A 27,995-nucleotide genomic window follows, 5' to 3' on the forward strand; every position below is an offset into this window, starting at 1 on the left:
CTCGAGTCTCTCAGTGCTGGGTTTATCTCACCAACCAACCATTTGCTCTACCCACCCGACAAGATTTGCCTCCTCAAATCCTGTCTATCAAGTCAGAACCATCAACCTCCCTCTAAATAATTGAGTCCAGTGTCATGTCACATAAGCCCTCAATAAGAGAGCTAAAACTCAACACTATTTTGTTTTGGAGCTGGAGAGATAGGGGGACTGACTGCTCTTCCAAAGGACCAGGGTTCAAATCCCAGCACCCACATGGCAGCTCACAACTGTAGCGCTTAAGATCTGACAGGCTCACATAGACATGCATGTGGCAAAACAGCAATGCACATAAAATAAAGGGAAATAAGTAAAAACTTAAAAAAAAAGAAGTTTCACATGAACATTTCATTTATTAAAATAATTTCTGTAAACTCTTTCAGAAAGAATATACATTTTCCTTGCTTGGGAAGCGTTTCAAGGCACCAGAAGATGACGGTCTCTTTAAGAACACCTCTCTCTCTATTCATATGTGAAAATTCTACTAGGAAAAAAAACACACATAACAGACAGAAACACACACACACACACACACACACACACACACACACGAACCCGTATGTGGCCTCAGTCACCAAGAAAACAATACACAGGGTACAGATACAGAGCCTGTTGTGGCAGAATGACTGACAACTTTGGGGTGCTTCTTACTGTTGATGTCCCAAAAGAAAAGAGAGGTGAACTGAACACTTGTCACTATAAAAAGATCCAGGGGAGCAGAGGGGCACCCTCAGACCAAAAGTCCGTGGCACCAGTGCTTCTCTTCTGCCTTTTCTTCTCACTCTTCACTTTTTCCCCTCCTCTTTACTCAGGGTGGAATTCTCCTGCAGCGGGGATTTTAGCTTGTTCTGCATAAGGGCCGCCAACTTTTTGGAAGTCTTTTTGAGAAATGTGCTACCTGGATGGGCACTGTTCACGTGCAGATACAGGTCCTCCTGGGTGGGGCCCGTGTAGCCGCAATCCTCACACACATAGAGCTTGTCCCGACGCTGCTTGTAGGCATACTGCTGCTGTACCCCATGGATCTTCTTCAGGTGGGACTCCAAGGAACATCGCTGAGTGAAGGCCTTGTAACACACTTCACATTTGTAGGGGCGAATGCCTGCAAGGATGAGGAGCAGACAGTCACCAGCTGGTCAGAGCCAAGCCCAAGCTTCCCTCTGTTGAAGCCATAAAGTTTTCCCTTGACTAAGATCTTTGATGACGTCAGGAGAGTGGAGCCGGAACCATCTACAAGGGTCCTGGCAGCTAGCTGAACAAACCTAACACATGTGGGCGCCAGTGAGCCAGAACCCACCACTTGGCCCTGGGAGAGAGATTGACAATTTTTCATCTGACTTAATGGTCTCGTCTTTTAGCAGTCAGGGCAACACTGTTTTCAATTTATGTACTGTCCATTTTCTGGGAAACAGACTCTGAGACAAAGATCCTAGAATAAGTTTATTGGAGAGGCCATCTCAGGAGGCAAGGGTTAGGCAACAAAGGACAGAACAGGGAAGGGAGGAAAGCAGAGAGCTAGGATGCTACTCCAGCCTCTGTCCTGGGCATCATGGGAGGCCATGCAGAGCTCACTCACACTGTGCTAAACACTGAAGAGATGGGTAGGCAGCTGGGGTGACAGCTGAGCTGGTATAAGTGCTTGCTTTATATGCCCAAGACCTGAGCTTAGTCCTCAGAAATTATATTTACAAAGCCAGGCATGGACATGGTGGCTACCAGGTCCCAAAACACTCCACTTGATTAATGTTAAAACTGTGACCTTTACAAGTCTTAATACAACAATAGCATCACGAGAGGGAAAGAAATCTGAAACATTTCCCATTTGCTAAGAACTATGCTTGTAGTCCGGCTAAGTAATTCATTTACAGTAACACATGCCTTTAATCCCAGCACTTGGAGGCAGAGGCAAACAGATCTCTGTAAATTCAAGGCTAGCCTGGGCTACACCATGAAACCATGTCTCCATCTCCAGTCTCTGGAAATCAATGGCAGGTGGATCCCTGGCACTCACTGGCCAAGTGAGAAACTCTTTCTCAGAAAAAGGTGCTGTGGGACATAGGGGACACAATGAAGGGACTCAATGGCTCACTAAAAGGTGTTAGCCACCAAGGCCGACCATCTGAGTTTGGACACCAGAACTCACATGGTGGAAGAACATAAAGAATTGGCTCCGTTTGGTCCTCTGACCTTCAAACTTGGACATGGCATGCATAGACAGACATACCTTATACCTTATGTGCACTAAATAAATGTTGAGAGAGAACATGCAGAGGGAGGGAGGGAGACACACACACACACAGAATGACAGAGGACATTTGATGTCATTGGCCTAACTCTTCCTACCACATGCTTGCGATCACACATGCACACACACAGATTGACTTACTGTGTTATTTTGTTTTTTAAATGAAATGATGTAGGCAGTGGTATTTTGTAATCCCAGTTAGCCAAGTTCAGAAGCCCATGTCTGTTATTCCAGCACTTGAAGGAGGTGGAAGCAGAAGCATCAGGAGTTCAAGGCCAACCTGAGTCATGTGACTACATAAGACAGATCTCAACAATACATAATAATTTTAAAAATAAAACTAAAAAGGCCTCTCTCTCACTTCATACATGTCTCTTCCCCTTGTCATCAAAGAGTTTCTTGGGATTGTTTACAATTTATACAAAGTTATGAATACATGTATATAGATACATATTATTAAATATGTTTTTGAATGTATTTAATTGCTCTGGACATGGTCTGAAGAAGGACTTCTCAAAGTTTTTTTTGAGAGACTCTACTTTGCAGCCAAGATTAAGCAAGTAAGTTTATAAACTCCTACTTACTCTCTTAGACCTAGCTGGGGCTGCGCTTAGTCTGAGGTAAGAAAGGTACTCAGGGCACTGCAGCAAAAATTCTCACCAGTCACCAGAAAGAATGTTTTAAGCCATCGAGGTGACGCAAGCCTGTGATGCTAGCATTTGGGAGACTGACTTGAAGGACTGCCACAAGTCTGAAGTCAGTCTGGGCCAGGGTGAGATGCTGTCTCAAAACCAAAAGAAACCAGAGTCCCAGTTCTGCATGTAGGGCAGAGCTGAGAATTCGTATTTTGTTGTTGAGATAGGGCTTAACCTTGTCATTCTGGATGGCTTGAAACTTGCCCTGAACTCACAGAGAGCCAACTATCTGCCTCTGCCTCCTGAGTGCTGGAACTAAAGGCATGAACCACACTTGGCCTTCACTGTGACCTTTTCAAGTGCTAAGAGAACTGGCTGCTCATCCACAGGACCCGGGTAGGTTCTGTTTCCACCATCCACACACACAGGAGATCTGATGCCTTCTCCTGACCTCCATGAGCAGCAGACCCGTACTATGTACTACAGACACACATTCAGACAAAACCCCACACACACAAATAAGTGGTTTTTCCATACATGCATAAGACTTACTTTTACCCTAGTCACACTAACGCTATTATCTACTTTATTTTTTTCCAGAAAGTTTTGGAAACTTACAAGACTTTTCTTTTTCCTCAACCTTTTAATTTGTTCTTTGTGAATTTTATATCGCTCACTCAGATCCCATTCATCTTCCAGTCCCTCTGTAACTGCTCACTGCCCTTGCACACCCCCCCTCCAAAAAAAAAATGAAAAGATAGAGAACCAAAACGTCTTGCCACGGAGGCTGTAGTGTGTCACAGTGTGTCCCACAGTATACACTTTTGTCCACACATCTCTACTTTCAATGTTTATTGCAATGAGTCATTGGTCTGGTTTGAGGCCTCCAGCTTCTGCTACACTGTCAATACTGGAGCCTCACCAGGACTCCTCTTGGATATCCTGTTGTTGCCCCGTGTCATGGTTGATCCTGTAGTTTTGGATCTGTAGGATCAGACCCTTCATGTGCTCCAGCAGTTCATAAATGAGATAGGTGCTGGGGCAGGGCTCAAAGCCCTGGATCTGGGCCTTGGAGGTAAAGGTTAGTTCTCTAACTCTCTTACACCTGCACCACCAAGGCAAGCTCTGCAGCACAGTCCCCGATAGCTCACCCAGTGTCAAAGCTGGCAATGGGTAGGGCCAGCTCTTCCTCTCTCATGTCCTTGGGGAAGCTCATCTTTGTTTTGAACCTCTACAGCCAACTCTACTCTGCTGCCCCATGAGGCACAGGGCCTGCTCTCCCGGGTTCTGCAGGCATCAAAGGGTGAGGAGGGGAAAGGCATTTCTCCCTCACCCACCCCATGGCAAATGAGGAGCAGGGTTAGGTCTCCTGCACTCATTCCCTCAGGGCCCACTCACCCACACTCCCACCCCCCTTCTTCTCTAATGGTCCACTTTCTACTTAAAACAAAAACAAAAAACTAGGTTCTACACTTGTCTCACTTCAAATGAGGTGACATAATTTCATTCTTTATGGCTGCATGATACTCCAATATATATTTCCAAGAAATGAACACTTCTGGGTCTTGACATGGAACTTCCTATTCCTTGGATGACCCAGGGACCGGTAGGACCACATTCTGCCTAACCTTTGAAGAACCTTATCACCTTCCCTGTAGTATTTAATGCATAGTCTGCAAAGGTTAGGAGATTTCAGGGGCCCTGCATCATCTGGCCAGTGAGGAAAGGGGCTGACTAAGAGGTTTTTTCATAAAAGGACATAGAATAGGCACCAAGTCTGGTTTTGAGGCTGGGCGCTTTGTGATAATAGACACAGAAGGAGACAGACCATAAAAGCTCTTGTTAGGACATTTCTAACTTATAAACCTGCTCCCTGCCCCAGTGTACCTGCTTCCTCTTCTGACTCTATAATCTCACTCCAGGCAGACAGACGTTTTGTCAAAAGAGCTCCTTCCTGGGCTAAAATGATTAAGCTCCGTCTCCAGGAGCTCTTGGATCTAAGCCCCACCCACAACACTGAGGCCACGCCCAGCATCTCCCTCTCTAGCAAAACCAATCTTGTCCTAGTCAAAAGAACAGGTTGGTTGGGAACCAAAAGCACCATCTGTTACCTGACATAATTAACCTACTGACACCTACCTGTGTTCCAAAGTCCAAGGCCACTGGGAAGCGGGGCAATGCACATCTGCCACTCATTAACGGAGTCCGCGGTCGATCTGTTAACCCTCGCCACGGCTCAATCGCCTCACACCCAGGATGGCTACTCTGAGGATTAACTGAGCTGTCGCAGGCACAGGACCTGGCAAACACTAAGTACTCAAGGCTCAGGATTTAGAATCCAGCTCAACACAATGGAAGCACGCCATGCAGGAGTCAGCTGCCTGCCGTATCCCTAAGTCTTTTAACTACACCTTTTGTCAAGAATTCTGTATTTCACAATCAAAAAAAGGATTTAAAAAAAAAAAATGTGGTCCCTAGGTGGCTGGCAGTCATCCTTCACTGCCTGCTCTTTTGAATTCTCTACCCTAGGCCTTTATTACCTAGTTTGTTTATTCATTCATTCATTCATTCATTCATCCATACATGCATACATACATACACATATACATGCATTCATATATACATGTGTGTATGTATGTATGTATGTATGTATATATATATATACATACATATATGTTCTTTTGGAGAGTTGTCAACAAAGACTTTTGAACTTTTCATTCTTTTTGTTTGTTGACGCTGGCCTCCTGACAGGAGAAAACACTGATGGCAGCCTCTAGGAAGGCAGGAAGACAACGCTGGTAAAACCCAGAATGTTCCTGCCCTGTGGCCTAGTGAGTTCACTTGTGGGAGGTTACGTTATAGATAGACCCACACATGTGGGCAAAGAATATACAGGAAAATTCATGGTGGCACTGTCAGAATTAAATAAAACAGAAGGAGGGAAAACAACCTGAAAATGGAAGCAAGTACTTCTGGGACCTAGGAAAGGACTCTGCCTCTGTGATGGAAATTGTCATGATTTCCTATTAAATGGGACAAGGATGAACAGGAGGGGGGGGGGGTGCGGCTGGAGAGATGGCTTAGTGGTTAAGAGCACTGACTGCTCTGCCAGAGGCCCCGAGTTCAATTCCCAGCAACCACATGGTGGCTCACAACCATCTGTAATGGGGTCTGATGCCCTCTTCTGGTGTGTCTGAAGAGAGCAATGGTGTACTCACGTACATAAAATAAATAAATTTAAAAAAAAAAAAAAAAAAGACAGAAAAGAAAAGGAGTAAGGTACTTCCACGATGCGGACACCAAGCAAGCCAAGGTCTCCTTTCCATGACAGCAGCCATATGCCTTAGAAGCTTCCAGGACAAAACCAAACCAAACCAAAACAAAACAAAAACCAAAAACAAATGGCAAATCCCTTTCAGAAGTGAACTGGGGCTGTAAAAGAAAACTTGGTTTTGTTTTTGTTTTTGTTTTTTTGTTTTTCCCCAAATCTCATTTTCCACTGTCCCACCTCCCATGCAAATATATTATCTTTTTTTTTTTTTAGGTAAAAACAAATATATATTATAAGTTAAAATCTAAATGAAACCACGGATGAGGCTATGCCACAGGTGAGTTGGGGCTGCTGGGTAGTGGATTCCACAGTTCCCCAGCTAGCAGTCCCGCCTTAAACTTCTGATCTGCATTTTTCCCAATCCAGGCAATCTTTCTCCTTAGGCCCCAAACAAAGACACCATTGTCCTTTCTGCTTTAGTCAGGCAGGGGTTTGTTTGCCTTCTGGTCTCTCTCAATATAGCCCCTGATGGAAGATAAGGCAAGAAAGCCCCCTGTCCTGTGGGCAGCCCCTCCCAGGGCCCTCACCTCAAATTGGAATTCCTCAGGTTCTCTCTATGGAACACAGCCCACAAGAAAGGCATGAGCCTTCTTTACTTCACCCAGAGGCATAAGGTTGTTTTTAAAAATGTTTTCCTTTAGCCCAGGCTGGCCTCAAACTAACTCACTGTGTAGCCGAGCCTAACCTTGAATATTCTGCTTCCACTTCCCAAGCAAGGGAACTACGGGAGTGGGCCTCCACACTGGTTGTATACGGTACTAGAGATTAAATTAAATCAGTTTTCACTTAGGCAAGCCACTCACCAACTGGGCTACACCCCCAGGCTGTGTGGTGAGTCAACCACACCTGGTTTTTCCCATGAGTTCTTGGGATCAAATGTGGGTCCTTAGGCTCAAACCACAGGCACTTACTATTTGAATCGGCCTTTTCATTTTTTTTTTTTTAAGATGTATTAATGTTTAGTCAGGCATGGTGGCAATCTCAGCACTTGGCAGTTTGAGGCTAGCCTGGCCTATATAGCAAGTTCTAGGTCACCAGAGCTACACGGTGAGATCCTGCCTCAAAAACAAACAAAAAACCCTCACAAAACATACTTATTTTTATTTTCTGTGTATGAGCCTACATGTATGTATGCATGTATACCATGTAAGCGCAGTGCCTGCAGAAGTCAGAAGGTGGCATTAAATCCCCTACAGCAGTAACGGATGATGGTACATGACCATGTGGGTGCTGGTAACTGAACCCAGAAAAAAAAAAAACAAGGGCTCAGGCTGACCTTGAACTTCAGTAATCCTCCTGCCTCAGCCTCTGTGTGCTCGGATTAGGGCATGAGCCACCACACCTTCAGAGCTGAGAGTCATCTTTCCAGGCCTAACCAACCTCTTGGCCTCATCAGCCATTATGGTAGCTGACACTTGCTGTATTTTTTATGCCACCCAAAAGCCCAGCACATAAGCACTCATTTTACCAAACAGGAAAACAAAATACTTTCAATGAATGGTGGGTCTCAACAACGAGGCTGGCACCTTTGGGGCATCAAAATGTGCAATTGTGCACGCCCACCACCTCCCAGGTGCTCAAACCATACTGAGTAGTGTGGGCGTGGACATGCGGGTGGTGTGGAATCCAGTATGTGTGAAGGTAGGTCAGTTGTTTTGTTTTTTAATTTCTCTATCAAACTGCCCCTCCCTTCTCCAAACTACCCACTGCCACACCCCTTAGACCTAGCAGAGGCCTCAGCCTGGTCAGTTTTTTTTTTTTTTTTCACTTAAACACACAGATCTCCTTCTCCAAAACAACTCATTTCTGTCAACAGGCAGCCATTCTCAGGCAGTAACCCTAAGTGAAAAAGCCCAGATCCAAAAGCATGTTCTCTAAGCACAGGTCCGCAGTGCTTCTCTAAGCACAGGTCCGCAGTGCTTCTCTAAGCACAGGTCCGCAGTGCTTCTCTAAGCACAGGTCCGCAGTGCTTCTCTAAGCACAGGTCCGCAGTGCTTCTCTTGGGCTGTGAACTGAACGTACGTGTTTGGGGTTTTTTTGATGCTCAGTGCTCCTCTCTCTTTTAGTGTGGGTGAGTCTGGCCTCTGTAATCCTATCCCTGACACTGGACTAGAGAAACATCTCTGTAAAGTATATATACATATAAAGGGTAGTGTTGGCTCCATACCCAGACCCTCTTCCTGGGCTAATGCACAGCCCCAGGGCACATGCAGGCTGGCCGCTACAAGCTCCTAGGCATCCCCTTCTCCTAGGATTGGGCACTAGCAATTAACTTTGCCACTGACAGGGAATGAAAACTATCTTCAGCTACGTCTAACTGAAACGGGTATAGAGAGGTCCCCCACAAACTGTGGACAGGACATCGTGGAAGGATAACCCTAAACCCCAGTTGCCTTCACTGCTTGACAAGTTCCTCTCAGTAGCCCTCCTACATAAATCATCCTAACCAGGAACTGCTTCCGGCATGCAGGGCCCAAGATGATTTAGAACAAAAAACTGCCACTCATTTACAGAGTGCTTTTGTTGTTGTTGTTAATTCTGGCTTGTTTGGTTTTGTGTGTTTGTGGTGGGCAGGGGTGTTTGTTGCTTGTCTAGAAATAACTATTCAGCCCAGGCTGTCCTGGAACTCACAGACCTTCAGACTTCTCCCTAGTGATTACAGGCATGTACCATCACAACCATATTTAAAAGATGCTAGAGGGCTTTTCCTCTCACCACTGGGTTTATTCAAATATTTAATAAGCCACCATCTGGATCACACCCTTGCCCCCTAGTCTGAATACACACACACACACACACACACACATACACATACACACCCCTACCTTAGAGAGACAGAAAACAGGGACAAAGAATCCTATGGTTACTTTTTTCTTGGTGAAGTCATACCCAAAAAAGGATTCCTAATCTTTTCTTTCATCTGTTTGGATATTAATGTAAGACATACTCGGGCTCTGGTTTCCCTGAATCTTTTTCAAGAATTTTTCTTTGAATTCTGAGTCTCTAATTAGATGCCCTCCGCAGTTGCCAGGATGCGAAGAGATGCTTTCGGTGGTATGGGTGAGAGGCAAAATTAGCCCGATTGTCTGTCCATCCGTGTTTGCTGAATTTACCAACACTGCAAACCCTTCTCTAATGGCGGTCCCTAGGATTCTTGCCAGGTTTTTAAAATGCTAAGTAAGGCTTGGTCTTTTTGGACACTATGCAAACATATCCCTCACCCAGCTGTCTCCTGTATTTGTGCTGAGTGTCTATATCTTTGTTTCTGACCTAAATACAACACTTAGAATAGTCAGCAGCTAAACCCTAATGCTCACAGCTTGACCAAAGGCAAAGACCAAGTTCCCACTAAATTCTGGGATGGTCTTATGGAGCCAGTGAGGTTGGGTCACATGAGCTAACACATCCAAGACCTCTCAAAAGTTTTCTGTAGTACAATCATGTCTATGGTAAAGATCAAGAGACAGTCATAGGCCTGACCTCCTCCTCCAGCCCCTAACCCCATGGCCTGCCCAGGTCAGTGACTCCACATGTTTGTCATCAGATAAGATAAATGTAGCCCCCAGCTTCTCTCTATGATCCAGTAATCTTCGGAGGCATACCTCCACTAGCACAGGAGTCTAGGGCGTGGAGACAGGGTCAAGCCATTCCCACAGTGCATATTGTTCATTACTTTGAAAGCAAAAGTTATCATTAAAACTCTAAAAATGAGCCAGGCAGTGGTGGCACACTTGGGAGTGCAGAGGCAGGCAGATTTCTGAGTTTAAGGCCAGCCTGGTCTACAGAGTAAGTTCCAGGATAGCCAGGACTACAAAGAGAAACCCTGTCTTGAAAAACCAACCAACCAACCAACCAACCAACCAACCAAACAAACAAAACTCTAAAAATGTCTAGCCACCAATTTCAACTATTATAGTGTTGTCCAATAGAAATTAAGGGGCAAACAGTACTTTAAAGTAAAATTTAGAAATTTCCAGAAGGAGCCAGGTACAGTAGCATATAACTACAATTCCATTACTCAAGAGGCTAAATTGGAAGGTAGAGTTCAAGGCCAGACTAGACCACAGGAGACTATCTCAAAAGCATAAGGAAACAAACAGAAACAGATGAGAGTTTTTGAAACAGGGTCTCACTGTATTTCCCTGAATGGCTTAGGACTTCATATGTAGACCAGGTCATCTAGAACTCACCGAAGTCCTCCTGTCTCTGCACCCTGAGTGCTGGGATTTAGAGAAATTATCTTCAATATATCCTCAATATATTTTGAATTTTATTATTGCTGCCCATCACAAGGCAGGAGCTCAGCAGTCATATCCAGCAAGTGGCTGTGGTCCAGATTCCGGAGGTGCCTCTCAATCACTAGAACTGCTGGTTCAAGGCTGGCCAGGGCTATTCCGTGAGTTCAAGGCCAATCTGAGCAACTTGTCGAGACCACTCTCAGAATATAAAACTAAAGCAGGTCTGAAATATAGGTTAATGTTAGAACACTTGCTCAGTGTGTTCAATTTTCTGTATTAATTACTTACTTGATTAATTAATCTTGAGAGACTAAAAAAAAAACTTGTGGTCAGATTCAAAGGAAATACAGATCTCATTTATATCATCAACTTAAAAAATACTCATATTCATTAGAAGCCATGATAGTGACTTCCCTTGTAGGGAAAGCAGATTACCTGAAATGACTTCTAAGGCTAGAGATAATTCTGATGTTTTTTACTTGGTTGTAGTTGCAGACCTCTAGGTCTAGACATTGGGGGGTACCTAATTCCAACGCAAAGTTCAGTTTAGTAAAAAATAGTTTTTGTTTGTTTAAGGAAAGGTGTGGTAGGCACACGCCTTTAGTCTCAGCCCTTGAGAAGATAACATGAAGAAACCCTACCTCAGTCCTCATCCCCACCCCTACCCCCCAAAAAAAATCCGCAACAAGAAAGGTATCTTTTGTAGAGCAGTCCATTTTATAGTGTGGAGGACACTTGCCAGGCCAGGGAGGCAGTAATGCCACCACTCTTAAGAAAAATAAAGCATGATAACTAGGAAAGAAAATGGAATACACAGGACCTGGGAAGGTCCCTGGGGGAGACTCAAGGGGCTGAAGGCTCTCTCTGGAAAGAGATGGGGGCATTTCCCCTTCCACAACACCCTGGGGGAACCCCACATTCTCAAAGAATTTGAGGGATAGGGCCTATGCACACAGCTCCAGGCTGCTGAGAGGGTGGGTGATAGTCAGGGCAGGACTTAAAAGTTAAGGATAAGTCATGTTTAAATGGGATGGGGTGGGATGGGATCCCTGGAGATTTGATGACGTGACCCACACGGTAAGAGGCCTCATGTGAAATGCAGGCAAACATCTGTACTGTTCTACCAGGAGTTGCAGAACTCTGAGCAGAGAAGTGGCATCCTTACAATTTTCCTCCAGGGCTTACTGGACCAAAGGTGTAGACTGGGCCTCCAATGGAGAAGCCTAGAGGCCAGATGTGCCTAAGATAAAGCTAATGAAGCCTGTGACCAATCAGCAGGTTTGAGACTGAGGCAAAAGGTCATCTCCCACCACAGACTCTCTGGAACACGTAAGAGGAAGTCTCAGATCCACACTACCTAAGTTGGAAAACGGGCTCAGCGTAGCTCCGTGGCAAGGCCTTAGATTCTAATCCCCAGCATTTAACCGAAAAGAAAAAGAAGAAAAGTTGGGAAGCCAAGGAAGAGGCCTAAAGGAAGACGCATGCTCCAACTGGAAGCTCGCTGTTCTGCTGTTCCAGGAGGATTATGAGTCCCGAGTCAGGCTTACTGCACAGTGGTGCACACCTGCAATCCCTGCCCTTGGAAGACAGAGGAAAAAAGGATAAAGAGTTCAAGGCCAGCCTGTGCCTTTTCTTAAGAAAGCAAAAGCAAAACCAAACCAATGACAATAAGAAAAGAGAAACAAAATATTTGAAACCAGTCTTAAACATCCCACTCTGCAGTCAGACTTGGGGGGGTGTGTGTGTCATGCTACAGTAGAGACTCTGTGTCAGCCTCACTTGAACCTGTATACCATGCCTATCTTACAGGAGCAAATTCAGACAGAGAGAGGTGGCCTGCATGCCCCAGGTGACAAGGCTAGCAGGTGGCAGAGTCAGGGATAGCCCCAAATGCCTCACCCTGTGTCCTTTCCAGAAATATCCTGCTCCACACTCCTAACTTGCTTGGGGGTTTGGGTGGGGAGGGATGACGACACAGGAACAAGAAGTGAGCAAAGCACACTTGCAGCCTTACCTGTGTGTGTGCGTATGTGCCTCTTCAGGTCGAAGGTGTCATTGAAGCCCTTGTCGCAGAAGGTACACACGTGCTTCTTTTCCTGGTTGTGGCACTTAAGGTGACGGTTGAGCATGCGCTGTAGGCGGTAACTCTTGCCACAGTGACATTTGTGAATCACAGAGTCGTTGCATGTGCCGGTGGTAAACTGGGAGCAGAGAGAGTGTGTGTGAGATCACAGGGGCTCACTTGGGAATCCATACGTCATTTCTCACTAGGTTGGGCCTGGCTATGGTTTCTACTCCCTCTAAGGTGCATGTGGGCTCAGCTTTGGGGAAGGTGCGATGACACCGGTACTAGAAAATGTTTCTGCACATTCTTCTTCCTGTCTCCCTCCAGCAGACCCTCTGACTCCTATCTCTGCACAGTCTTACAGCAGCCTTTTAATAAGACATGGGCATGGAACCACCTGACTGATGAAAAAGACAGTCCCTTAAGGGAAAGGAGAGGTTCCCAGTGATTAGAGTCCCAGCAGCCACCTAGGCTATGAGGAGGAAGCAAACACTGAGGATAGAGGAACAGAAGGAAGGGGTCTGGGTCCTGCTGTCAATAGTTCAGAAAGACAGACACAGTCAACCCTTACTTCTGTGCCTCTTGAGTACGGTTCCAGCCACCAAGAAATAGAAATGGCGCTGCAGAAATGGCTCAGTGAGCCGGGCAGTGGTGGCGGCGCAAGCCTTTGATCCCAGCACTTGGGAGGCAGAGGCAGGCGGATTTCTGGGTTCGAGGACAGCCAAGGCTACACAGAGAAATCCTATCTCAAAAAACAAAAAAACAAAACAAAAAAACAAAAAAAACAAAAACAAAAACAAAAAAAGGTTCAGTGATTAAAAGCACTTGCTGCAAACCTTGATGACAAAGACTGATGACCTTAATTTAACTCCGGACACCAACGAGGCGGAAGTAGAGAACCAGCTCCCACAAGCTGTCATACACCACAGTATACCCACACACAACAGATAAACATAATTCAAACTTGAAGAAAGGAGTAGGGTAGGATGGGGACAATTTCTCTTCCCCTGAACCTGGGCAAGGCTCCTGACCAACAGAGAGCAGAAATGACGTGGTAACTCTGGGATGTGGGTCACCTGGTCGCTTCACTCCCTCCCTCCCTCCCTCCCTCCCTCCCAAACAAGCCATGTGAGAGCCAGAGCACTGTGCAGGGCACCAAGGTGGTAGCTATACATAAAGCCTCACCTGACCTTCCAGTCTAACCCAGCGTCACCAACACCTACCCAAGTAGCCTCAGACACCATTCAGATGAAAACTGCCTAGCTGAGCCACACCCCAGGGCCAGACATTCCAATCGCACAAACAGAAGCATCACTCTGGGAAAGTGACTTGGCCAGGGTTCAAGAAATACCAGATCTGAAAGTGCTCAAAGGCCACCAGGTCAGACCCGATGTATCAGTGGTTCTCAGCCTTCCTAAAGCCGTGACCCTTTAATATAGTTCCTTGTGTTGTGGTGACCCCCTCAACCATAAAATTACTTTGTTGCTACTTCATAACTGTGATTTTGCTACTGTTACAAATCATACTGGAAATATCTGATGTGCAGACTGTCTTAGGTGACCCCTATGAAAGGGTCATTTGACTCCCAAAAGGGTCTCATTCGAGACTCACAGGCTGAGAACTACAGCTGTAAATGGCCCAACGCCTCTGCCAGAACTATCTGTAAGAAGCCCAAAGATTGGAGAAGCAGCTCAGCAGCAAGGCACTCACGTGGACATACAGCCCCTGTGCTCTCCCCAGCGCTTTCATTCATAAATAAATAAATAAATAAATATTCGGAGTTAGTGGAGGGGAAGGCAGTTAGAGCAAAGAGACATGAGGCTAGGCAATAGTCCTTAGAGCTCTGTGCGGTCATCCTTTGGTACACACGGGATTGGCAGCAGAATCCTCTGCAGATCCTACATGCTGTGTGTGCTCAGGCCCCGATACAAATCCACCATGGCTTTGGGCGCAGTTACACATCTCATCCCATCCACATCTACATGGCCTACACAGATGTCTAGAATACCTTGTACCAGTGTAAACTCTATGTGACTAGTTGTAGGCTGTACTATTTAGGGAATAAGGACAAGGGACAAGAAAAAGATCTGTGCATGTTTAGCACAGACACAATGTTCTTTTCGAATGGATTAGACCCACAGGGTGTGGAAGCCACGGGTATAGAGGCTGCCGGTACCTCATTCCACTGCATCCCCAGAGCGGATTACATCTTAGGAAAATGCTTCTGAAGAGTTCACGTGGAAGCCTCCATTCAAAGCCTTGTGGACAGTTGGCACATCTACTCACATTGCTGCCTCTTGTTCCTCCATGCCCAAGGGCAGTACACGGGCAGCTGGGAGCAAACAGGACATCAGGACTGTGTTTCCCAGGCGGCTTCTTGTAATTCATTCTGACTGGCTCCTAGCTTGATTTGTCTGAATTAGCACTGAACTGACCACTTGGCCCTTTAGTCAAAGTACAGCCATAGTTGCTGGGCTGTGGCACACCAAGAGAGAGGGTTGCGGGGGGGTTAGGGGGGGTGAGGGGCTGGACCAAGCCCCTCAGCCAAGCAGAGGGTGCTGGGAAATGACATTCTGTCTTGTTCAATACGAGCTGCCAGGGCCTAGGAAAGCGGTCACTGGAGTGTAGAGATGGGCAGCGTCTACCTTGGGGACCCAATGGGGGGGGGGGGGAGGGGTACCTAAAGGCAAGAGAGCTCTGGAAGACAAAAGAGGACAGTCTAAATGAGACCAATGAGCACTGAAAGACAAGTCTACAGAGGGCAAAGGTCACATGTCATAGGACTAAGGACCAAGACAGAGATAACTGAAGTCTTGAAGCCAGCCAAGCCAAGGCTACATAGTCTCAAAAAATAGAAGTAAATCAATAAACAAGAGAGGGCTGGAGAGATGGCATAGCAATTGGTTGCTCTTCTAGAGGAAATGCCCAGCATCTACATGGTGGCTCACAACTATCTGGAACTCCAGTCCCAGGAGATCCAATGCCTTTTTTGACCTCCTTGAGCACCAGACACACGCGTGGTGTATGTACCATACATGCAGCAAAACATTCATAAACATAAGATAAATACTTTAAAAATTTCTTTTAAAGAGACAGAGACAATTAGCAAAGAATCACAGCCAATAACTCGTTTCTGCCGGACTGTATCACTTTTCAGAAGGGAAGGGTATTTGGTTTGTAGGTGTATTTTTTGTGTGATGCTTTAAAGTTTGGTCTATAATAGCAGTAGACTGGGTACTATCATAATGTCTATTAATATGGGTTTCAAAAAAAAAAAATGACTGGAGGACCATGCAATCTTGCAAGGGGCCAAGGGAAAAAGGAAGGGACATCTGGCTGCAACCCTTGTAGAAAGACAGCAAGAAATAACCAGATATTCCATAGAAATAGAAAATACAAGATACATTCGTTTACCTACTAAATTTGGGGTTATTTGGACAGAAGAAATAGAATAACTAAGTGAGTAACAACAGGTTGGTGTGGTGGCTCAGCAGTTCAGAGGTCATATTGCTTCTGCAGAGCACCTGAGTTCAGTTCCCACGACAGGTGGCTCACAACCACCTGTAACTCACAACATGTCAAGCTCCAGGGTATCTGCACTGTCTTCTGGCCTAAGGGCACCTGCATTCATGTGCACACTACCCTTATATACACACAATTTAAAATAAAGGGCTGGAGAGATGGCTCAGACATTAAAAACACTGGTTGCTTTTCCAGAGAACCCAGGTTCAATCCCCAATATTCACACAGTGGCTCACAATTGTGTGTAACTCCAATTTCAGGGGATCCAAGGCCCTCTTCTGGTCTATATAGGTACCAGGCACTAGCATGGTACACACCCATGCAAGCAAAACATCCATATACATAAAATAAATACATCTTAAAAATAAAAGAATTTTTTAAAAATCATCATCAAGCAAATTCCAGAATATCAGTATTGTCATATTGCTTGCATTTTTTTTTTCTTTGTTGATTTTGGAACTGGAGATGGAACTCAGAGCTTTCTCATATTAAGAACACACACTCTTGCTGGGCATGGTGGTGCACACCTTTAGTCCCAACACACTGGAGGCAGAGACAGGTGGATCTCTGTGAGGTCAAAGCCAGCCTGGTCTACAGACCGAGTTCCCAGATGGCCAAGGCTATACAAAGAAACCTGTCTCAAAAAAACAAAAACAGCTGCAAAACCCACTCTTAACCATCAGCTGCACCCACCACAGCCAGCCCTGATCTTCCACGTTTGTTGGTCCCCACTCCCAGGATGGGCCGTATGCCACAGAAAACATGACTGACTCTTGGACTAGTTCTCCCTCCCTAGGTCGTATGTCTGCTGCCTGGGCCATCTTTACTATGCTCACACATGTATACACCTAATATTCTCTGTCCTCAGTGTTCAAAACTGAGGTATCCAGTCTAATTTCTTTACTTGGTTCTTCTACAAGGAATATACCAAAGTCACATCATGAACCGAAACTTCAGACCAAAATTACATTATAACCATGTTAGTTATAAAATAACCGGTGAGCCGGGCAGTGGTGGCACACGCCTTTAATCCCAGCGCTTGGGAGGCAGAGGCAGGTGGATTTCTGAGTTCCAGGCCAGCCTGGTCTACAGAGTGAGTTCCAGAACAGCCAGGGCTATACAGAGAAACCCTGTCTCGAAAAACCAAAATAAATAAATAAATAATAAATAAATAAATAAATAAATAAATAAATAAATAAATAAAATGACCAGTGGACGGGGAGACAGCTCAGTACGGTCCCTGCCTTACAAGTATAAAGACTTGAGTTAGATCCTCAGAACTCTTAAAAATGGCAGATGTTGTGGTATATGGTTGAATCCCAGAGCTGGGGGGAGACAGAAAGATTCCTAGGGTAGGCAGTGTAGCTTAACCAGTGACCTCCAGAGCAGGGGGAGACCCTGTAGCAAAGAAGGCAGATGATGATACCTGAGATTGTTTTCCTCTGACCTCTACAGTCTGAGCCCACATATATGTATATATGTGAACATGCTTGTACTGCCCACACATATACACAATAAACAAACAAATAATCGTAGTACACAGAGAGGTAAGAATGCCAAGAGACTATCTGCATGATATAAAGGGCCATTTAATATCCTGGATCTTTAACCCTGTCTTAAAAACAAACAAACAAACAAACAAACAACCCAACAAAACCAAAAATCCAGATTTACAATTTCTCAACATGTAAACACACTAACCGGTACCACACAGTCTCTTCTGTAATGTGAGAAGCTAGGAGCAGAGCCATGTTTTCCAGCCTCCTAAATTCAACAAGGGCTTCACTTCCCACAATCTGAGAATGTAAGCAAGTAATTTAACTTCTCTAAGATTTTATGTCACCACCTATAAACTATGAATAATGGTATTTGCCTCTTGGGAGTAAATTACAGAATTGCAGTTAGGGCAGTTCCAACGTTCTAGAATGCTAAAACAAAAGTAACTAAAGGTGGGGGGGGGGTGGGGGGGTGGGGGGGGGGTGGGGGGGTGGGGGGGGTGGGGGGGGGGGGGGGGCTCAGAGGGTGAGGATGCTTTTGGCCAAGCCTGATGATCTCTTCCCTGGAGTCCAGCATGAAAGGAGAAAACCAACTCATGCAAGGCGTTTCCGGACACTCCTTCCCACACGCGAGCGCGCGCACACACACACTCATACACATACACACACGTGTACACACACACACACACACACACACACACACACACACACCACTTTTAATCAGAAGAAGAGAATACACACAAAGGTCAAAATTCCTTGCTCCTTACTTTGCTTTTGAATTTCCCTCTCTCTGATGGGAGAGAAAGAATTCACCTTTAGTGTGAGCCATAGTCCTTCACCCAAAATTCTGCAATCCAAAAAGCCATGGCTACCACCTCCTCTCATATCTTGCCAGCCAGTAGAATCTGACCCCAGCAATAGAGCAGAGGCTCTCAGGGTCAGAAACATTTGTTTTTGGTTTTGTTTTTGGTTTGTTTTGGTTTTTCTAGGCAGTGTTTCTCTGTGCTGCCTTGGCTGTCCTAGAGCTCTCTGTAGACCAGATTGACCCTAACTCACAGAGATCTTACTGCCTCTGCCGCCCAGGTGCTGGCATTACAGATGTGTGTCACCACTGCCCAGCAGTATCATTCATTTTATAAAAAAGAAATTTAATTAGTTAATTTTTTTTTTTTAGAAATGTTTAGTCTTATGAATGTTCTGCCCATGTATATGTATGTGCACCACATGTGTGCCTAATACTCTTGAAGAGCACAGAAGAGGGCATTACATCTGCTGGAACTGCAGCCATGGAGGAGTTAGAAGTCACTTTATGGATGCTAAAAACTGAACTGGGGTCCTCAGTAAGAGCAACCACTGAGCTACCTCTCCAGCCCCCACTTACGTTTTATGCAGAAGTTGTGTTTGATGCAGAAGTTATTAATGCATTTAACCACTGGGTACTGTTTCAGATCTTTCAAGAGGGAGATTTACACTATGTTACCTCCCGGAAATTCTCCCTAGTCTCACCTTAATCTGAAACCAACACTTTGCCAAGGCTTATTAGTGAAGCAGAGAAACTACCACAGAGGCTGGGAAATGACATCAGGCTGGAAATTAATTCAAAGCAAGATAAAGAGTGAAGGAGTGATTCGCCAAGCTTAGGACTCGGCTTGTCTCTCTCTCTCCTCTCAGTCCTGTTCCCTGAAGGATCTCAGCTTTCATGTAATAAAATAAGCCAAATTCCAATTAAGTTCTAAAAAGCAAGTCTTAGTGGCCAAAAATCAAAATAAAACAAACCAACCAACCCCACAACAAACCAGTCATTGTCAGGACTGTTGAAAGAGCCAGCAGCATTGGGAGTTGGGGGGCAAGGGGCGGGGCTGGATCTGTCACCAGCTTCCCAGGTGCCTTCCCAGGAAAATTCCCCCAGAAGTCAACAGCCCTTTATGTTCTTGTGATGTTTCCACCAGAGACCAGGCCACTAAATTAATGCTTCTGTATCTGCAGGAGCATCCCAAGTCCACAGTTACGTTCTAGTGGCCATTTGGAACAAGATTTCTAGTGTCATGTGAGTCACTTACATCCAGCTGCTCAAAACATGACAAGTGCATTCAGCCAACTCCTTTGGGACTCCAGGGCCCAAGTAGAATTGCCTAAGGCTCTTCAGCTTCTGCACATGACAGAATGGAGCACCTCCTCAAAGGAAGGGTTGACGTAGGGATGCTTCATTAGCTGGAAGTGGAGCTAGAGAGATGGCTCAGCAGTTAAGAGCACTTCCTGTTATTGTTATAAGAAACCCAAGGTTTAGTTCCTAATACCTACGACTGCCTCTGACTCCAGTGCCAGATGATGCAATGTCCTTTTCTGGCCTTCTTGGCCACCCGCACACACACAGTACACATCAACTCACACAGGCACACAGAGGCACTTAAATAAAAAGAAGTAAATAAATAAGAAGAAACCAAGACTCACTGGGCATTGGTGACTCATGCCTTTAATCACAACATTCAGAAGGCAGAGGCAGGTGGAGCTCTGTGAGTTCAAGGCTAGCTTGGTCTACAGATCAAGTTCCAGGACAGCCAGAGTTACACAGAGAAACACTGTTTCTAAAGCCAAAGAAAAAGAAAATAACTAACAACATGAAAATACCTTTATGAAGCCTAGCACCATGCACAATGAATACTTATCAATTAAGAAAGAAATAGAGCATGAATGTCCACAAGACGGCTCAGCTGGTAAAGGTGCCTACTGCGTTCAATCTCAGACCCATATAACAGAAGGACAGAACTGTCCCTCACAATGTGTGCCATGGCATGCACACATACACACATACATAAACACACAAAGAAAAAATATAGATTCAAAACAATTGTTAAAGAAATAATTAGCCCGGCAGTGGTGGCACACGCCTTTGATCCCAGCACTTCAGAGGCAGAGGCAGAGGCAGTCGGATTTCTGAGTTCAAGGCCAGCCTGGTCTACAGAATGAGTTCCAGGACAGCCAGGGCTACACAGAGAAACCCTGTCTTGGAAAAAAAAAAAAACAAAAAACAAAAAAATCAGGATCACTGAAGGATTTGTTAATCAATAATCTTTATCCATAACCAAGACTTAACCAAGACTTCCTTGTTGTTGGGTTTTCTTTGTTTTTGTTTTTTCAAGACAGGGTTTACTAGGTAGCCCTGGCTATATTGGAACTTGCTCTGTAGACCAGGCTGGCCTTGAATTCCCAGACATCTATCCTCCTGCCTCTGCCTTCCAAGTGCTGGGATTAAAGGCATGAACCACCACACCCAGCTATGTTTTTTGCTCCTGAAATACAGGTATGCGGTTATATAGCCTAGGCTTGCTCAACTACTGTCCTCAGCCTCCTGGGTTCTGGGATTATATGTGTGCACAATCACACCAAGCTGGAAATCAAGCATTCTTCTTCTTTCCCTAATAAATATCCCCACAAAACCCAAACAGGAGTGTCCACAGAAATAAGCCTGCTAGGGTCTTAGGGTGTGGTTCAATGAGAAAGCACTCAGTAGCAAGACCAAGGCCTCAAGGCCTTTGCTGGGGGAAGCATATGAGGAAGAGGAGGAGAAAGAAACAAAAGTCTAATCCAATCAGCTAGAGCTAAGAGATGAACAGAACTGGCATACCACTTATTTTGCAATACCAAAATATTTACCCCCAAGCATCAAGACCACCTACCCTTACAGAAAGGGAACAAGCATGCAATGCCTCCCTAGGGGGCATGACCCTCCCTGTCTCTCACAGTGTGGCATATTCAAGCCAAACCCCAATAACTGACCAAACATGCAGAACAGCGTGCTGCCCTACTCAGCCTCCTGTGAGGGGAAACCACTACCCCAAACTGGCCAATTCAGCAACACTAAGGATTTTTGCTTTTCATCCTATGTGATTTATAAAGCTCCATGTGACAGGGATGGTGGATGGTAAGGCCTTAGTCCTAAAAATCTATTTGAAGTTAACAGAGACTGAGAAATGCCCAAGGTGACTCACTGAGCAAACCCCAGACTGTTGGGACCTCTATCAAGCAAATGACCCATTGCTCCAACAATTCACTTGCAAGTATATAAGAAAGGAGGAGAAGGAAAAGAAGTGTAAATTAAGAGCGGCCAAAGGCCATGCCAAATGTCAAATGTGTGTGGACATTACATGGGCTCGATTAAACAGACTGGAGGAGAGTAGGCATTTACAAGCCATTTAACAATGCGAACACATAATTCAAGTGGGTGTGATTGGGACACATTTGGAGCCACTTATAATTGAAATACATTCAGCCACTGCTTAATGATGGGTCCGTTCTGAGAAAAGCCCTGTTAGGCAATTTTACCATTGCATGGACATCACAGAGTGTTATTTACACAAACTAAGCTGGCTAAGACGTCACCCAGCATTTAATCTTTCATGATCAGAGCTTTTTGTTCGGCCTGTAGTCATGGGCAACATGACTGTAGTATATCTGTAAATTGCTAAAGTGGGAAGGGGGGATATAGCAGTCAATAAGGACTATCCTTACTGGGGCTAGGTGCCAGATAGCTACTATTTTGACTTTGAAATATACTCTTTATAATTAAAATTGAGAAGATAAAAGGGGCACACATTTGACACATACTGTTATCATCCAGTATCGAGCCATATAAAAGGTGGAAAACTTTTTTTTAATTGAGACAAGGTCTCACTATGGAGCCCTGGAGAACCTAGAACTGGACACGTAGACCAGGCTGCCTTTGACCTCACAAAAATCCAACTGCCTCTGCCTCTAGTGCTGAAATTAAAGGTGTGTACCACCACACCAGGCTGTACTTCTGAAGAACTCACAGGGAAGGGGGGTAGCTGAAAGGAGAAGAGAATACGTTAGGATGGAGTAAGAATTTAAGTTCACGCGGCAGTGGTGGCGCACGCCTTTAATCTCAGCACTTGGGAGGCAGAGGCAGGCAGATTTCTGAGTTCAAGGCCAGTCTGGTCTACAGAGTGAGTTCCAGAACAGCCAGGGCTATACAGAGAAACCCTGTCTCAGAAAACCAAAAATAAATAAATAAATAAATAAATAAATAAAATAAAATAAATAAAAAAGAATTTAAGTTCACCCACTAGTCTCTACTTGTACATGGTCCTGCCAGCCATATTTGTTTTGGGGAAGACTAAAAGACAGAGGGCACCTGCATTTCCAGGGTCTGTCTAGCCCACAGTTAAGAGGTCTGCAAATAATGTTCTTGATTGAACCCAGATGTACGTATCTCCTCACCACAACAGTTTTTTGAATTTTTGTTTTTTGTTTTTTTTTTTTTTTTTTAAATTACAGAATCCTCAGTGTTAAAGGGATCCCATCACAACCTGCCCCAAAGCTTGCAATGGAAAGTCTTCCCAACGTGGTTCCACACTTTCTTCACAGACCCACTGACCATATCAACACAGCCAGGCAGTCAAACCCCCACTTCAGGTCAGCACACTGACAAAACCTTCACCCTGGGGCTGTCAGCTGATTTCATGTTGGGCAGCTTGTGCATACACAAAAGAGTGACAACGGTTCCTCACTCATTCTTTCATGTAACCCACACTATATTTCAGAGTGAGGCTTCGAGGAACAAGATGACCGCAGTAGGCGACTCTTTCCTCAGAAACCTTCCAAAGGAGCTTCTCTGCCCATGCCCAGACAGGAACAGTCTTCTTGACCTGGCCCTTGGCCCCTCTCTCATCCTGTCTTAGGCATCATCTCCGCTCTATCCTTGATCCTAACTGATGCATTTCCTATCCTTTCCTCATTAGAACACAGAGTCCTTTCCGTACTCCAGCACAAGGCTCAGCCCACATCACCCTAAGACCAATCCCCCCCATTTCCACAGCCTACCAATCCATATCAAGAGCCCTTCCCCTCTCTGCAATCCTATCTTTGCTGTGCTTCTTCACCACGAGATCGGAGCATATGCATGGTTAGTGAGCATACACTGTGCTGTAGCCTTTTTCTTCATACTGTATTAGGGAGATATGAACAGCTTCATTTTTTTTGTTTGTTTGTTTTTGTTTTTTTTTTTTTTTCCAGACAGGGTTTCTCTGTATAGCCCTGGCTGTCCTGAAACTCATTCTGTAGACCAGGCTGGCCTTGAACTCAGAAATCCACCTGCCTCTGCCTCCCAAGTGCTGGGATTAAAGGCGTGAGCCACCACTGCCAGCTGAACAGCTTCATTTTTACAGAGAAGGAAACTGATGCCCAGAACAATAAAGAACTGTTTGAGGTTGCACAGTTCCTAAGAAGTTACAAATGCCAGTTCTTCGATACTTTAACCATAACTGCTAGAATGTTCTGGAAGGAACACACTAGAGTGGAAGCGTTTTCTGATCTCATAGCTGCCTTGCACAGAGCAGATACACTGTTTACTGCTGGATATTTGTTTCCTCTGAGCAGGCCTCAGGCTTGAACCTGTCTTTTCTTTGGTCCCACAAGCCCACTGCCCAATTTGTGTCTTCAGGTTTTACAAATAAGTCATTAAAGCAGTACACACAGCTGGGCTGCAACTCAGCTATAGAATGCTTGTCCGCTTGTCCAGCAGGGAAGGTGGAGATGATCAGTTAGCTCTGCAGGGGCAAAATTACTCCATGCCATGGACTCGTCCTTGCTTGAATGGCTTTCTTCCTCTTCCAGGAAAAAAAAAAATACTAAATCTTGTTTTGTTTTTTAAAATAAGGTTACTCTGTAGCCCTCTCTGGCTTGAAACTTCACTCTGTAGACCAGGCTGGCCTGTAACTCAGAGGTCCTACTGTCTCTCCTGAGTATTGAGACTAAAGGAAGGGGATCACTCCATCAGGTTAAGGAAGTACTTCTTAGAGGAAACTCTTTGAATTCTATATGCCTAATGAAGTAGTCACACAATGTGCTAAGAGGTGGACAATTTGATCAGCCACTTTAAAACTACCAATACCAGGGCACTTATTTCCTTAAGTTTTGGTAATCCTAATACCAAGATGCCTCCAATGTTAGCCTAGAAAGGAAGGGGAGAAACCTGAGTGTCTTCAGGGACTAAAGACTCCCTAGGAAATGGGAAGGTGTGGGGAGCAGGCTGCCTGTTAATGGTCTGCAAATATGCCCAAGTCCCTCCCCCCACCACAGAGGCAATTTATCTTGGAAATGACTAGTCTATTGACTCTCTTAATCTGGAGTTCCAATCCGTGTGTCGGCCTGAGGCAGAAAAGAGATCTTCCAAAATACGGCTTTCTCTCCTTACCAAGTTGAGGGTAGAAGAGGGGCAAACTAAGTACTGTCCCTCTAAAAACAACTTTACAATTGTCTTTCTTGCCTGGTGATAAATATGCAAGTGGGGCACTTTGCAGAATTTCCCAGAGGGCAAGGAGCTATCTGCTTCAGGAAAAACTTTTCCCTCCCACTTAACTCCACCTAGCCTAGACGCCTGTGAATCATTACCCCCCCCCCCATTATCTCCCCTCCTCCCACCTCGAAGCATCGAGTCTTTCCGGTGCTGTAACCCCAAATCCTAATTCAGAACCAAATGCGCCCCGGCCCACCCCGGAGCCCAGGCCCGGGGAAAGAAAAGGTACTGCTGCTTTTCTTTATCCACCCCCTCAACTAACTACCGTCTGGGGTCACCCTTCCCTCCCTGCATGGGTCTGGAGGAATGGGTAGCGATACCCTGGGGCGCCCTAGAATTATGGCCTACTTTAAACAAGGCGACAACGCTATAACGGGCCAGACTAGGACCTGGGGCTTATGCATAAAAGATGTCGCCTCCCTTCCCCCTCTAGCTGGCTGTGAGTCAGCGGGGCAGGATTCCTTAATCCTGGGGGTAGCGGATACCTTTGAACAGGTGGTCATGGAAGTTCCACCCAACAAAGTGCTGATGGCCATCCAGATAAAATGTTGCCTACGAGTCTATAGCTTTAGAGGCGAATAGACATTCCAATCAACTAGGGTAGGAACGCTTAAAAAAAATCTGCAGGTGAGCCCTTTTATCTTTTACCCACTAATTTAACTCTTGAAGATTTGAGAGAAAAGACAAATCTAAACTGCCCTGCAAAAGCTTCCCGTCAACAGGCTCCACCAGGGCGCTGGGAATAGCGGTGACTGCGAGGTCCACTGTGTTCTAAGACACAGGAGGGAAACAAAACTCAGGAGCTCAATGTGCCAAGGACTGTGTCACAGAGGGCATTACGTCTAAGATCCTGGGTCGCACTTCTTTACCCGAGCTCTCTGACTGTCAATAGTCCGGCCTTGGACACGGGGTGGGCAGCTGAACTAGGGTAGCTGGGCTCGATCTTCAATCATTCCCGAAGCCACTGGCGGCGTTAGACAAGGCCATCACCCTGGGTCTAGATCCGCTTAAGATGCTGGCGGCCCGGGCACTGTGGCGCAGGGGACAGGTCGCTAGAAGCCTGGCTGCCGCCCAGGGGCAGGTGCAGGAGTGGCGGGCCAGTGTACGGCGCCTGGGCTCCGGTGCGCGGGCGGGCGCGGCAGGGAGGGGCGCCGGGGCTCCTGAGCCGGACGCCAGGGCGTGGTGCAGGTGGCGGCGGGGGCAGAGTCGACACCCTACCTTGATTTTTGACCTGGCAACCGGGCGCTGCATCGCTGCCAGATGTCCATCGGTGCCTTCGGCGTCGTGAAGCTCTGGAGTTTCAGGCTCCGGCGCGCGCGGTGACGAGCTGCTTTCGGCCCCTCCAGGCTCCCCGGCGCTGCTACTGCAGCCGCTGCTACTCCCGCCGTCGCTGCGGCAGTCTTCGGGGGGGTCGCGGAGCAGACAGCCCAGGCTCACTGCGGAGGGAGGGGGCCGCACCCCGACACTCAACCACACGCGGCGTCACGCCCGGGCGCCCACGGCAGTTTGACCTGCGGGCGGTGCCGCCGCCCCGCCCCGGACCTGGGCACCTCGCCAAGTGGGCGACGTCCCGAGGGTAGACGAGTCAGCCCCAGCCATCCGCCCCTCGAACTAACTTAGGGTGTCGGGAGACCGGTTCTCGGGCCAACCTCAGCGCCCACGAAGCACCGGGATCCAAGCGCCGCGGCGAAACCCGCGCGCCAAGTTTCCTCTCGCGCCCGTGGAGGCGGGTGTGCCCTCGTCTTGCCTCGCTCCCGAGGGGTTAGCGGACCTTCACGAGCGGTTTAGAGGACGTAGGGGGCAAGGGAACCCCCAGTGCCTTCTACCCACTTCCAGGGCCACTTTGGCCCGCGCTGCAACCAACGGTCCTGCCGCCAAGGCAATTAGCCCTGTCTAGGGAGAGAGCACCGGGGGCCCCAGGTTTCCCAGCCTAGATCCTCGTTCCCCTCTCGCAAGACCGCTGTGACCCCGACCGAGACGGGGGTAGGGGTGGGAACCGCAGCCCTGATCCCGAGCAGGAGGGCCGCAGTCACCCTGCCCCCACCCAGGAGCCCCGCGCCCAGGCCCGGCCCCCGCGCTCCTCACCTGGGATGTAAGTGTCTGCCCTTTTGTCATCCGGGAGCTCATCCCAGCTGCGGACAGAGACTCCCGGGCTCCTCCTCTTCACCAGAAAGACTTTGGGCATGGTGGGATCCTCTCTCCCGACTGCGGCCCCCTCCTCCCGGCTGCTCCCCGCTAGTGGCGGCGGTGGCGCCTGGGTCCCCGGCTCCTGGAGTACGGAGCCCACCTTCCCGCCTCGCCTGCCCTCTTCCTGCACCCCCCGCCGCGTTGCCTGTCCTCTCCCCCTCACTCCCGGCTACTCGCAGCCTCCGGGCTCGGCGACACCTATGCCTTAAATCGCGCGTGAGACCACGCCGGGGAAAAAGTTTCATAAGGTGGAATAGAAAAGGCACCAGGAAACTTGGGAGTGAGCATGCGCCCTGCAACATAACGGTGTCAACAAGCTCGCTACCTGTCCGACCGGTTCCGGCGGCCGGGGCTGCCTGATCCAGCCCTTCCTTAGGCATGAATGTTTGCAAAAGAATTTAACGTCTGATTCTTCCCCCCTCCTCTTTTTTAAAAAAGAAAGAACATTTTTCAAACCAACCCTCCCCGTCATACCTCCATCACATGCACTTTATAGGATAAAGTCTTTAAAACAAACTACAGGTTCTCTGCCCCATGCACCCCTACTATGAGTTGAGGTTTCCCATGAGTCGGCCCCCACCTCCGAAGTAGATTTGTCTCTTTCGAGCAAGCCAGATATTGGCTCTGAACCTTGTGGGGCTGTTCCTAGGCTTTCTGGAATCTCGGTGGTCGGATGGGGGAGGGTCCTCAGTATCCTTGTCGGGTAAAGGGGGGGTTGAGAACTTAAGTCTTTTATCATCTGGAACACCCCTCAAAATAAAGTCTAAAACCCCCGCATCTTTAGAGCACGTCACTTTACTGATCTGTGCCACTCAATCTAAGAAAATAATGCAGCTTCCACTCCGAAACCTTACAGTCCAGGAGTCCCTTCACCCAAGATCAACGCACAATCAAGACAAAGGCTAATTGCGTATCGTGTGAACGC

The 27,995-nt window shown here is 46.7% G+C and overlaps 1 protein-coding gene across 2 annotated transcripts; it reads right to left on the bottom strand.

Moving 5' to 3' along the window:
- Positions 1-369: 369 nt before the first annotated feature.
- Ovol2 (ovo like zinc finger 2) lies at positions 370-27,482 on the bottom strand. 2 transcript variants are annotated; one of them, XM_034495358.2, is made up of 4 exons: positions 26,969-27,482; positions 26,102-26,319; positions 12,500-12,686; positions 370-1,138 (listed from the first exon to the last, which is right to left on the bottom strand). In XM_034495358.2, exons 1-4 carry the CDS (start codon positions 27,066-27,068, stop codon positions 822-824), a joined length of 822 nt encoding a protein of 273 aa, XP_034351249.1. In that variant the 5' UTR covers positions 27,069-27,482; the 3' UTR covers positions 370-821. The 2 variants fall into 2 exon arrangements, with proteins under 2 accessions (XP_034351249.1, XP_076786000.1); XM_076929885.1 differs by lacking the exon at positions 26,969-27,482 and adding an exon at positions 26,500-26,740.
- Between the last annotated feature and the right edge of the window lie 513 nt (positions 27,483-27,995).

This window comes from Arvicanthis niloticus, chromosome 2 (genome assembly GCF_011762505.2).
Source record: "Arvicanthis niloticus isolate mArvNil1 chromosome 2, mArvNil1.pat.X, whole genome shotgun sequence".
NCBI lineage: Eukaryota > Metazoa > Chordata > Mammalia > Rodentia > Muridae > Arvicanthis > Arvicanthis niloticus.